The sequence below is a fragment of the Danio aesculapii genome, chromosome 20, assembly GCF_903798145.1.
Source record: "Danio aesculapii chromosome 20, fDanAes4.1, whole genome shotgun sequence".
In the NCBI taxonomy this organism is placed as follows: Eukaryota; Metazoa; Chordata; class Actinopteri; order Cypriniformes; family Danionidae; genus Danio; species Danio aesculapii.
Window position 1 is genome coordinate 44363891 of NC_079454.1, and position 13776 is coordinate 44377666.

At 33.6% G+C, this 13776-nt stretch overlaps 1 protein-coding gene across 1 annotated transcript in view; it reads left to right on the forward strand.

Annotated features, from left to right (window-relative positions):
* The window catches only part of parp1 (poly (ADP-ribose) polymerase 1), a 45520-nt gene that overhangs the window by 13325 nt on the left and 18419 nt on the right, over nt 1-13776 (forward strand). The window contains exons 5-9 of the mRNA XM_056481326.1: nt 7642-7723; nt 8645-8761; nt 10118-10294; nt 11573-11738; nt 13394-13534. Of these exons, the coding sequence (XP_056337301.1) occupies nt 7642-7723; nt 8645-8761; nt 10118-10294; nt 11573-11738; nt 13394-13534 (683 nt within the window). The remainder of the gene's footprint in view (nt 1-7641; nt 7724-8644; nt 8762-10117; nt 10295-11572; nt 11739-13393; nt 13535-13776) is intronic.

The following is a 13776-nucleotide window of genomic DNA, read 5'->3' on the forward strand; positions in this document are numbered from 1 at the left end:
CATTACTATAGTCATTAGTGTCACATAATCCATCAGAAATCATACTAAGGTGCTGATTTGATGCTTGGCAAACATTTTGTCATAATCCGTTTTAAAAACATGCTGCATAATAGTTTTGTATTTGTGCATACTAAGGCTGCACAGTATATCGTTTCAGCAACGATACTACAATGTGTGCATCTGCAATAGTCACGTCGCCGGATATGCAATGTTGAGGGATTCTGGATGATCAGTACAACAGTTGAGAATACAGGAGGTTTGTGGAGTCACAGGAGTCACAATTTGTTTATTATTTTAGAAAATGAATCCTAATGATTTCTTTCCAAATAGAGCTATTTAAGACATCTGGGGAAATTGTATTCCTGTCACAACCTATATCGCAAAAAAACAAGATATCGCAGTGGCAGATTTGCCATTCCAGCAATCTAATAAAAATAAGCAACTCTCTATAGAAAAAAATGTCCTTGCTCTGTTAAACAGAACTTGGGAAATATTTTAGAAAGTACACACGCATATATATGCTGTAATTTAAGCCTCAAAATATTGTAAAAAAATGACATTGCAATATAAGTTTTTTCTGCGACACATATTGTGATATTGAGTATAATATTACCAAATGAAATAAATGGCTCAATATGGTAAGAATTCATCATTTTAAATTGATTAGGATGATTTTGTAAGGAAGTGCATCTGTATAAAATATACTAAACCAATCACAAGCGTTGATAAATGCAGTACAGCGAAGATACAAACTAAATAAGCAGTATTTTATGCATTTCTGAAAGTCTAGTATACAGTATACAGTGCAGAATGTATAATCAAATGTGAAATGACCCACTATAGTCTTCATTGAATTTATACATAAATACAGTTACAATTTCTTAATTTTACAACCATTATAATTTTGTGTGCCTGAATGCTCGACATTGCAGATGCTGTGATGTGACTTGCAGAGGCGTACATTGCGATATCGATGCTGAAACGATATATTGTGCAGCCCTGCTGTAATTTAAAAATTTATAAGCATAATTATATACAGACATACATTAATGTTAAAGTTTTAAAAGCTTAATTCAATTCTTAAATGTCTTTTTAAAAAGTAAATATTGATGTACCTACCAAATCTCCGTTGTGTGTTGTTCACTTGTCGCTCGCTGTTGTTTGTTGTTCTAGCTGTGCATCTTGTTAGGAAAGATCTTGCACACATTAGCAAAGATGTTTCATCTACATTCATTTATTTTCTCTCTCCCCATGTCACTTTGCACCCATAACTGTGATCTAGGCTTTTATAAACCATCCGTTTCTAATGGGAGGAATGTTCTTGTTTTTGTTTTTCTCCGCTGTGGGTCGTCGATTTGACCTCTGGTGCCCATTATCACCACCCAAATGGGTGTTAATTAGATTCTGGAGGGGAAATTGATGCAGCTGGAGATGAGATGTGCTTAAGTGTCTGTCATGAGGTGATTCATTAATGATGGGCTTTATGATGGCCACTAGATAGAGGAGCCTGTCCAGACATGACTGACTCTGTGGACTGATAATCTGCTAATGAGGTCCACTGATAGATGTGCTGATGGGTTATAACACAACCACACTCTCTCTGTTGGATTAGCTCAAATCCACAAGTTGGAAAAATTGACACAGACTGCGTTTACATGGTCGTCAGTAATGAAATTATTTACTTTAATCTGAATAAGACAATAATATGATTAAAGTGTTTACATGAGTTGCTTTTTGAATGTTCCTTTCATGATCCTGTTTTACATGTTATAGCATGTAATTAGTTTAACGTCATTTTGTAGCAGGCTATCCACATTTCCACTGGAGTTTCATGTAATTTGCTTGTTTGTTTGTTTTCCCCAGGTTTCTAATGAGCAAGGTTATATTAGTAAACGAAAACAAAGACTAAAATGATAGGTCAAAAACATTTTCATTACCGAAATTTTACAATAAATGGAAAACTAAATGAGACTAACAGCGTTCACTGAATAACTAATTGAAGTTAAATAGAAATGTTCAAAAATATAGTGGTTTTCAGAATAAATAAACGCTCATTCTGTGATGAATAATCTGTCCTGCACTTGTTTACAGGAGTAAATCATCATTTCTAGAGGAGAAAATCATATTTTTTATTTATTTATTGGTTGCATTTTGTCTGGTTTTGGCTTCAGAGTTTTTAAAAACAATTATTTTTGCACTAAGAGGTTTGCACTAGAGTTAACGTAAGCTGTGCATACACAAAGATTAGCTGTGGTGTACACTGGTTGTGTTTTTTAACTCTGATAAACTAGAATTACTAAGGCCCCGTTTACAGTAATACCTTTTCATTTTAAAACGGTGTTTTAGAGCAAAAACAATCCACGTCCACACTGGTGTTTCATCTAGCATTTCTGGAAAACTCTCCAGCCACAGTACACCACTGAAAACGCACATCACGTGACCACACATGCGCTCTGGCATGCGCTGATAGCTGCTTCAACGTATTCTTGCGTCTGAGCTACAGGCAGTCAGCAGGAGCTCTAATCACACCTGCCCGACTGAGGGCAGCCGGATATCAACTAGTCCATCCCGAATCTGCAGCTGGATCTCATCTCTCTATAGTTGTTAAACGTGATCTATAATTCATCTTGTGTAGACCTATAGCTAGGCCCACATGGAATATTTGCGTGGAGAAATCCGCAGATTTCTTCCCCATCGAGTCTATTTATTTACTTGTGTAAATGTGTGTAAATTTATATTTATTCAGTTTTTTTATTAATTTCACTAATATTATTGTAATATAATAACAGAAACATTAAAATGTTCATAGGATGCATTTACAATACAGTTTATAAAGTCTGTCTTAGTAAATATATGACAGACTTGCTTTGTTTACCAAATAAGTGGATCTAATTGGATTTGCATTGTAAACATTAAATAAAAGTAAAAGTATAATTTTTAATTTCATATATTATGTTTTTAGTTATGATACTCCCAAATCAATTTCTCATAAATCTGCAGATTTTTTTTGTACAAAATTCTTCTCAGAAATAGCAAAAAATGTCCTCAGAGTCTGTCTGGCCCTAGCTATATCTAACTAGTCGGTCTTTTGAATCTTGTAGCCTACTTGTTATCAGGTAATGTGTTTTGGCTGAGCGTGAAGATAACTTAATATACCTATTAATTTATGTAACCATGTACACTGATTCCACACATTTGACCGATTGCTTGTTTTTATTTCCTATATTTCATAAACTTATTGTACTTTATGCTTTAAAAATTGTTCTAGATTATTAAAATTATAGCTTACTGCTGGTTATATTCAGCAAAAGAGACAGCTATTTCATATTTCAGCATGCATTTCCTCTGATATTTGTGTGCGTATAGCCTGACATTAAGCACATATTGCCAAAACCACACAGTGAGCCTAATGTTTTATATTTTTCAATAAAAATGAAAGGAGGCAGTTCTTAGGCTCTGTTTTGTTATGAATTTGCATACAGTGAAGATGACGGTAATACAAATATGTACATGATGCCTTAACATTTTTGGTGACTGCTATGTTTAAGTTGTTAATATAAAAATGAAAAAAAAAACTTTATGCTTTGTCATGTTTTCATTTTACTGTTAAGATATTGTTAAGCCAGGGTGTTTGATGTTATAAAAGTACACTGCCGTTACGTTTGAAGATTTACCTGATGTTTCCTCTGGAGTTCGTTATAAACTTGTGAAGTCTGAACTTACAAGGAAAGGATGCAAGTCTGAACTTTGTGTACTTGATAATTTAAAAAAAGCCCCAATCAAGTAGCGCGAATGTCGGCAGCCACGCCGCGGTTTTCAGATGTCTCCATTTTCCCCCATCCACACTGACACAGAGCAGCAGTTTTAAAACAAAAACGGCCTCTTCAGCATTTCCAAAATGCTCTGTTTTCGCGGCTCGAAAACTCCAGGGTAGTTTGGGACAGAAGGCGTAACCGTAGCAACTTGTGCTTTTTAAACTAAAACCTATTAGTGTAAAAAGGGCCTAAAACTCAATGTATAAAAAAATAAAAAAATAAATCATTTTTCTTTCTTGAATTAATGAATGATTTATAATTTACTTCAATAAACTATTATTTTTTCATACAAAAAATTGTTATTATGAAACGAAATCATCAAATGTCACAAAGAATTTTTCAGTTAAATTTTTTTTTTTTTTTTAAAGATTTATTTATTAGATTTTTTTGACAGTTAACAAAGTAAAAAGAGACAATAACAGTACAAACAGAAAAAAATATATATATAACAGTACAACATTGATTAAAAAAAAAATAATAATAAACCACACTATAACCCTCATATTGTGCGACACACAGTATATGACATGCATAAACACTATATGATGTGCATAAATCAATTTTCAAATTGAGCATTTAAACAGGTCTGTACCAGACGTTGAGGTTGACAGCATGGTGTATTGAGTAAAATAAACAATAATAATAAAATAAACAAATAAAAAAAATAGAAAAGAAATTTTAAAATAAACAAAAAAAACAAGAAAAAAAAAAAAAAAAAAAAAAAAAAGCGAGAGAAAAAGGAAAGTGTATTAAACTAAATAGGCTGGAGGGTGGCACATTCTTAAAACTTGTGGTTCTATGTCAAGAAAAAGTTGTATGTTTGTGCTATATCAGCAGCACTAATACTCAACTGGAAACACAGATCAAAACAAAAATGCAAGAATGGCAACCCTTCACTCCACAGTAATTGCCTCAAGTCTCAGAGATTTAACATGTTCCAAAAAAGGCAACCAAATATTAGAAAATTTGACCACTGAACCTCGAAGACTATGTTTAATTTTTTCTAATTTAACAAAAAATAAGGCATCTTTAATCCACTGAGTATGGGATGGGGGTTGAGGTGACTTCCACTGCAACAAAATGCACCGCCTAGCTAATAATGACAGAAAAGCTATTAATTCAGAAAAATAAAATGGTAACTCACAGTCAGGGGGAAGAACTCCGAACAGGCCAATTAACGGAGAAGGATCAATATTAATAGATGTAATTGCTGAAAATGAATCAAAAACAGACTCCCAAAAAGGAAACAGAGCTGGACAGGTCCAAAACATGTGAACTAGATTTGCAGGTTCAGCATGACATTTGTCACAGGTTGGATCAATAGCAGGGAACATGCGAGCCAGTTTACACTTAGACCAGTGAACTCTGTGAACTACTTTGCACTGTAGAATCCCATGGCGAGCACATACAGATGATGTATGGACCTTTTGTAAAATTGTTGACCAAAGATCTTTTATGTCTATGTTAAGATCCCTAGCCCAAATAAAACGCAAATTTTCAGATGTAGAAGTATGAGACGTGAGCAAGGAGTTGTATATTTTAGAGATGGCTCCATTTTGACCAGGATTAATATTAGAGATGGTATCGATCAGGGTGGATGGTGGTATAGTAGGGAAACCGGGAAAGTATTTACGGACAAAATCCCGAATCTGAAAATATCTGAAAAGTTGTGACTTTGGTAGACTATACTTTTGAGTTAGTTGTTCAAATGACGCAAAGATATTATCAATGTAGAGGTCTTTGATAGAAACAATTCCACATCTCACCCATGTTACAAAAGCCTTATCATTAAGCGAGGGAGGAAAAAGAGGGTTCGAGTGAACAGGACATAGAAGAGGTGTGATCTGTAAATTGAAGTGACGTCTGAGCTGAACCCAGATCTTAAGACAATTTTTAACTAAAATATTTTTAGAATACTGTGATGGTGAAAATGGCATGGGTAGGCATAAAAGAAGTGAGTGAGGGAGTGCCACATGAAGCCTCCTCAATCCTTAACCAAGCAGGAGGTTCAGCATTAGAAAGTTGCCAGAATAGCATGTTGCGGATATTTGCAGACCAGTAATAAAACAGGAAATTTGGTAATGCTAATCCACCCAACTCCTTATTTTTTTGTAATATGCCTTTTCAAATTCTAGGAGTTTTTCCATTCCAGATAAAATGAGAGATGGCACTATCAAGGGAATTAAAGAAATGTTTTGGAATAAAAATTGGTATGCATTGAAAAAGATAAAGAAACTTGGGCAGTATGTTCATTTTAATACAATTTATCTTACCAGCAAGTGATAGGGGCAACAGAGACCAACGATGAAAATCTTCAGACACTCTATCCATCAAAAAAGAGAAATTACTTTTAAACAGATCTGAGTAATTCTTGGTTGTACATATGCCCAAATATGTAAAATTATCAAGTGATATTTTAAATGGGAGTTTAGAAAGTTGGTATGCTTCAGCTGCAGAATTTATAGGCAAAAGTTCACTTTTATGAAAATTTAGTTTATATCCTGATACTAGCCCAAATTCCTTCAGCAGGTCCAACACACAAGGTATAGATTGGTCCGGGTCAGAAACAAAAAGTAAAAGATCATCCGCATAAAGGGACAGTTTGTGCACTGAGTCTCCTCTAATAATTCCCTTCATATGGCTGGACCTGAGAGCTATCGCCAGTGGCTCAATAGCAATGGCAAACAGTAAGGGTGAGAGTGGACAACCCTGACGAGTGCCACGCTCCAAAGGGAAATAATCAGAATAATCATTATTGGTACGGACACGGGCCAGGGGAAGGGCATAAAGAAGTTTAATCCATGACATAAACTTACTGCCAAATCCAAATTTTTTTAATGAGTAAAATAAATAAGGCCACTCCACGCGATCAAAGCCTTTTCCGCATCCATTGAAATAACCAATTCTGGGGATATTGAAGTAGAGGGAGAGTATAAAATATCAAATAAACGTCTAATATTGTGGAAAGAATGTCTACCCTTTACAAACCCTGTTTGATCGGAGGAGACAATTGAGGGCAAAATATCTTCTAAACGCTTTGACAGCATCTTAGCTAGGATTTTAACATCCACACATAACAGGGAAATGGGGCGATAATTACTGCAGGAAAGGGGATCCTTTCCTTTCTTTAAAATAAGAGAAATTGTGGCCTGTCTAAGAGTGAGAGGTAGTGTGCCAGATTCTAAGGAGTCATTAAACATATTTAAGAGTAGTGGAGAAAGCTTATCAGCAAAGGCCTTGAAAAACTCAGTAGGAAATCCATCGGGCCCAGGGCATTTCCCATTCTGCATAGCTGACAATGCCTTTTTAACTTCTTCTACTGAAAAGGGCACATCCAACCTGGAAGAAGTTTCAGAGTCGATTGAGGGAATGTTAAGGGACTGAAAGAAGTTATCTAACTGAGCTTCATCAGATGAGCACTCAGACTTGTATAACAGTTAAATTTTAATGTACTTCTTGTTTCTAATATCTTTGTTGTTGTTTTTTCAGGTTTAAGTAAAATTAGTACATAGACCTTATTTAAAGTGTTAGAAATGTTACCTGGAAAATGAAGTAATTATATACTGTTTATTTAACATTAAACAAAAGCAAATTGTAATAGTTTTAGCAAACAGTAACAACGCTAATGAATAATTGCTGAGCTATACAATTTACCATCATTCTCCAGAAATGAATATTGCTGTTGACCCTTCAGCATAAGAAACTTTGAGTTTGTTTTGCAGCATATTTAAATGTTCTCATTTAGAAACGATATATTGGATTATGTATTTTGCTGTTTTCTCTAATTTATTTATCTAATCTTGTAGTTTTTGTATGTCTGTCTTAGGAAGAGAAAAGCTGATGAAGTAGATGGAGGAGTTTCTAAAAAACAGAAGAAGGAAGATGAAAAACTAGAGCAAAATCTAAAGGTAGGATTTTTGAATTGAGATAAAATTTGCAAATTGCCAAACAAGTAAATCTTATTTAGTTTTCACAGTTTTTATTTTATTTTTGTTACATGACTACACATTTGAACGCATTTTATTTACTATTATTACTTATTTGTCTGTAACCGGAAGAGACCTGTCCATTTCATAGTAATTTGATGTCTGGAGATTCAGATGGTTTGCTTCCAGTGATTAATGCTACTGATATTAGAAAATTTATTTTAGAAAATGCACTCACTGGCCACTTTATTAGGTACACCTTACTAGTACTGGGTTGGACCCCATTTTGTCTTCAGCACTGCTGAAGACAAAATGGGGTCTTCATTCAGACATAATACCATCACGCATTTGCTACAGATTTGTCGGCTGCACATCCATGATGCGAATCTCCTGTTCCACCACATCCCAAATGTGCTCTATTGGATTGAGTTCTGGTGACTGTGGGGGCCATTTGAGTATAGTGAACTCATTATCATTATATATTATGTTCAAGAAACCATGGATCCATGCTTTCATGTTGTTGACGCCAAATTCTGACCCTACCATCCGAATGTCGCAGCAGAAATCGAGACTTATTCGACCAGGCAACGTTTTTCTAATCTTCTTTTGTCCAATTTTGAGATGGTTGTGCATGAAAATCCCAGTAGATGAGCAGGTTTTGAAATAGTCAGACCAGCCTGTCTGGCCCTAACAACCATGCCACATTCAAAGTCCCTTAAATCACCTTTCTTCCCTATTCTGATGCCCGGTTTGAACGACAGCCATCCGTCTTGACCATGTCTACATGCCTGAGTTGCTACCATGTGATTGGCTGATTAGAAATTTGCATTAACGAGCAGTTGTACCTAATAAAGTGGCCAATATGTGTATATCAGGCTGGTAATGCTTTTTGATGTATTCTAGGATCAAAGCCAGCTGATCTGGGGAATTAAGGACAAGCTGAAGAAGTTCTGCTCCATCAACGACATGAAGGAACTGCTAATTGCTAACAGTCAGGAAGTTCCTTCTGGAGAGTCAAATGTAAGAATGCAATACAGAAAAACTGTATAGGCAAGGGTAATGCAATATTGATAATTGTAATTAAAACATTTTGATTTATTCATTATTTATATTTATTTATTTATTTTGATAGTGATAAATTAATAAATCGTTTTTGTTTCGATTCATTGGCTGGTTTAACCCTAGAAAAATAAATTAACCCTTAAAAGCACCAGTAGGTGGCAGCAAGTCCCTGTCTGAAGAAGATAGTTCGTAGGTCACAATTTTTACTTGGGATTTTACGATGCCCTTTTCCTCTTCTTAATAATGATTCTGATACCCGAGCTCAAGGTATCGGCCTTTACCGAGTACTGAACTGCTACCTGAGTGTGTATTTGTAGAAACAGTTGTGTATATTACTAACCTTCTTTCTATTATCTGACATTTTATTATCAGACATTCAGCCGTAATGTTATTTACTGTACTTCTATAAAAATTAGTGCAAAAATAAAGAAATGTAGAAAATGAATATGAATAATATAGTAAAATAATCTTAAAATTCAGTAAAGTTTTTTTGAATAAAATAGTTGGGGTGTAACGGATCACGGTTGATTCGATGAAGTTTTATGAGTGAATAGCAATCATTTATTGAAAATGAGACTACAAATAAATCTGAGTTGTACAAATTATAATGTTATATATATACATTTAGCGTAATCAGTGAATAACAGTGAATTTTTCACAGAACTGAATATTTTTATTCAACTGATCATTTATTTATTTAATTTTTAATAATATTACAGTTTGTTAAAACCAAAAGTTTCTTGCAGTACTGTTTTTGTAATAAATGGAAAGCAAATTACATTTGTCTCCTCCCCTTTTTGGCTGATCCGTGACTAAAAAAACCATAATGTGATCCGACCTGTGGGATTTGTGATCCCTTACACAACTATAAAATAGTGTAAGAATTCATCTTAAACAATTAAGAAAGACAATTTAGTTGGTGTGAACTATCCCTTTAAATGAGTGAATTATTCAGTCAAATGATTTGTTTAAAACACCTGATTCGTTTAGAAATTAAGCAAGTGACTGTCTTTATGAATGGATCATTGATATGTCTACGTCTACGTCTAACCCACTTCATTAGTAAAAAAACAACAACAAAAAGAACAAGTTTAATTCAGGAACAAAACATTACAGTGGTTCAGAGATGCACGGGTTTTGCCATGTCTTTGATTAGAATTATTTTCACATTTTTGTTTGTTTTTTTCAAGGGAGAGACTGACTCCATAATGTCCACAATTTAAAAACTAATAAAGGATCATAACTGATCAGTCATGCAGATTTTCTTTTTAGTTGTCGTTTCTGTAATGAATAATGTGACTTTATAATTGACAGATTGTGGATCGCCTATCAGACTGCATGGCATTTGGGTCCCTGAAGCCTTGTGAGACTTGCAAAGGGCAGCTTGTTTTTAAAAGTGATGCGTATTACTGTACTGGAGACATCTCTGCTTGGACTAAATGTGTATTCAAGACTCAGACGCCTGACCGAAAAGACTGGGTCACTCCTAAGGTCAGTAGACCTGTCTGTAATGTGAATTTCAACACTTGTTGATAGTTCTCTCAAAAATGTAAATTGATCACAATTTACTCTCCTTCAAGTGCTTCCAAACCTCTAAGTTTCTTTTTTTGTTGATCAAAAAGAAGATATTTTGAAGAATGTTAAAACCCTTAATTGGGTTCAAATGAAAAGGAAATTTGGAATAAGTGGAGATTGAGGAAAATTATGACAATTTTAATCTCTTGCTTTTATTATTCTGATTCTAACATGCCCTGTAGGTCAGAACCTTTATGTCAGGGGTGCCCAAACTCAGTCCTGGTGGCCCGCTGTCTTGCATAGTTTAGCTCTAACTTGCTTTAACACACCTGCCAGGAAGTTTCAAGTATACTTAGAAAGAGCTTGATTAACTGTTTCAGGTGTGTTTAATTGGGGTTGGAACTAAATTATGTAGGACACTGGAGCTCCAGGAGCAGGTTTGGGACACCCCTTGTGAACATGGATTTATATTAAAAAAGGATGTTCATTAATTTATCTGTGTACTCTAACATGTTCAACGGGAACATGAAAGGGATAAGGGAGGAAAACTTTAAATCTCTGTATACATGAATGTATTTGAGAAGATGTTTGTTTATGTTAATAAATTCAATATTTATATCCTGAACAATTGGGGCCACACAAAATCTGTGGACATTTTTTTTTGCCATTTCTGTGCAGAATTTAGTACAAAATTTGCATATTTATGTGGAATAATTATGAAGCGTATAATTGAGTGTATAGTCACTAAAAACTAAAAAAAATCACTTTTTTCACTTTTATTTAAGGTTTTCAATGCAAATCTCATTATTTGAACCACTTATTTAGTAAACAAAGCAAGTCTTTCATGAAGTATATCTACTAAAATCTGCATTGTACGTAACCTTTTTTATTTGTTTATTCGACATGAACATCACAATTACACTGGACAAACCAAATGCATTTAAGTCATATAAACATCTGCAAATCATTCAATAATTTTACTGAAATTAAAAAGTGACTAAAAATGTTTACACGGCTTTACATAATTACATTAAATGATGGGCTCAAATCTTTGGAAATCAAAATCAAAAAGTCATATTAACAGCAAGGTATATCTGCATTATTTTTAATATCACGCTGATTCCAATCTTTACATTTTAAGCCATTATCAGCTAATTAATATGACATTCTCATCCCTATATCATCTTGTTCAGAATAAGATAAATATTGACATTACTGATAAACATGTTTAAATACTCTGTTAATCCTCTTCAGGAGTTCAGTGAAATCTCGTTCCTTAAGAAGTTTAAGTTCAAGCGACAGGACCGTGTGTTTCCTAAAGACGCTCCTCCAGCTGCTGCCACCCCATCATCTGGTTCTACTACTTCAGCTGCTTCAAGTGTGTCCACTGCCAGTAAAAACCTCACTGAGGCACCTGCAGGTCAGACACACACACACAGATGCTCAATCAATCTATCAACAGCAGATGCATATGCAAATAATCATTGGAAGTTAGATACATTTTGTATTGCTTGTATACTATTCGTGATTGTTGTTATTTTGTTATAAATAAATGAACAGTAATAGCAAAATTCTTCATGCAATATTTTAGATGAACTTTTAATTATTGTGTTAAAAACCAGGTTAGGTTAGATTTTATTTAAACCAAAAAATTCAAACCATATTTTATTATTGTTTAAAGTAATAACACTTTAGTAGTAAGTAGTAGTAAGTGTTCTTTTTTTTGTTTTGTTTTGTTATTTTAGCTTGGGTTTTATTTATTTTTTTAGCTTGCAGTCTATTATCTCAAGTTGTTTTTTATTTCATCCAATTATTTTTTATTTAATTTAAGATTTATTTGTTAACAAAAGCTTATTTTGTTTAAGTTAACAAACACAAATTGCTTTAAAACAAAGGATAAAGGATAGTTCACAAAAAAATCATTTTATTTGTATCTTTACAACTAGAATTTTTTTCTAGTATATTTTTAAAGTGTTTTGTGCTAAAGCTGTTTTTATAGTTATAGTCATTTCAGTACTTTAACATTAATATATTTCTTTCTTTTGTACTATTTAGTATTTTTATTAAAATCATGTTTAATCATTTTAGACGCATTTAAAAATTCCACATATTCATTGCAGTACATTGTGCTGATTGGTTCATTTTGAATGGTGCATACACACTGTACATGTACGTTTGTAATTGCGTACATACCAATACCCTTCTACATTTGTAATTATGTTCATATCTATCTGCACACTTATTATTATTATTATTATTAATAGCAGCCTGTACATATATTCATCTATTGTAAATCTCTGTTCATAGCTAATACAGCCTGTATATAATGTTCATAATACATTCATTTGTAAATATCACCATAGTTTTTCTACAACTGCACTTTATAACTTTAACCTGTATCCTACACTTGCTGCTATTGCACTACTGGATAGACCTCAACTGCATTTTGTTGCCTTGTACTTGTACATGTTTAATGACAATAAAGTTGAATCTGATCTAAAAAATGTCTTGAAAAAATCGAATTAAATCATTGACTTCTAATATTTTATTTCATATTTATTTATATGAATAAAAAACATTTATTTATTTTAGTTAACAGTAGTGTAAATTAACTGCTGAAGTTAAAGAAATGCTGCATTTAAAATTTTTTATAGTGAAAATATGTAGTTATATCTTTATATTTATATCTCAAATCTATTTTTAATTGTAGGCTATTTTTGCAGTGTGTTTTTGTTTTTTACTGGGGAGGATTTCATCCCTGTTTTTTATTTTTGATTTCAGCTTTCAGTTAACAAGTAAGATTTTTGTTATGGTTTTAGCTTACAGTAACAACACTGAAATACAATTCTGAAATTAAAGTATGCAACATTTCTTGACTGAACGGAGTCATCTAAACTGACCGCAAGATGAATGTAGAAAAGTGTGTATGGACACCCAGGTGATGTCATGACATAATGGTCATGTACTGAACCGTCAGCTTCAGATTTATTATGTTTGGAAGGGCTGAAAATTGACTGTGTAGATATATGCTCATTTTATAAATAGTGTATTTTTTTGTCATCTTGTATTTTCTAGATAAGCCTCTGACTGGAATGAAGCTGCTGGCTGTGGGAAAGCTCAGTAAGAACAAAGATGATCTGAAGAAATTTGTGGAAGAACTGGGAGGAAAAATCACAGGCACGGCCACCAAAGCTGCACTCTGCATCAGCAGCAAGAGTGAGTGATGATCTGCAGCTTTTTCACAAACTCCAGCAAGCTAAATACACACAATTTTTGTTCACAGTGCAGACTGAATAAAGTAAGCGGTGCCCAGTATAATGCAAATCTAGCTGTCCTATATTGGCCAATATAATGCTCAGATCTCGATTTTACACACACAGATTCTGTTTGCCAGATTTTTACAAGCCTTTTTTCCTCTTGTTTTTTATAAAACTAGAAACAAGCAATATTTAAAACAC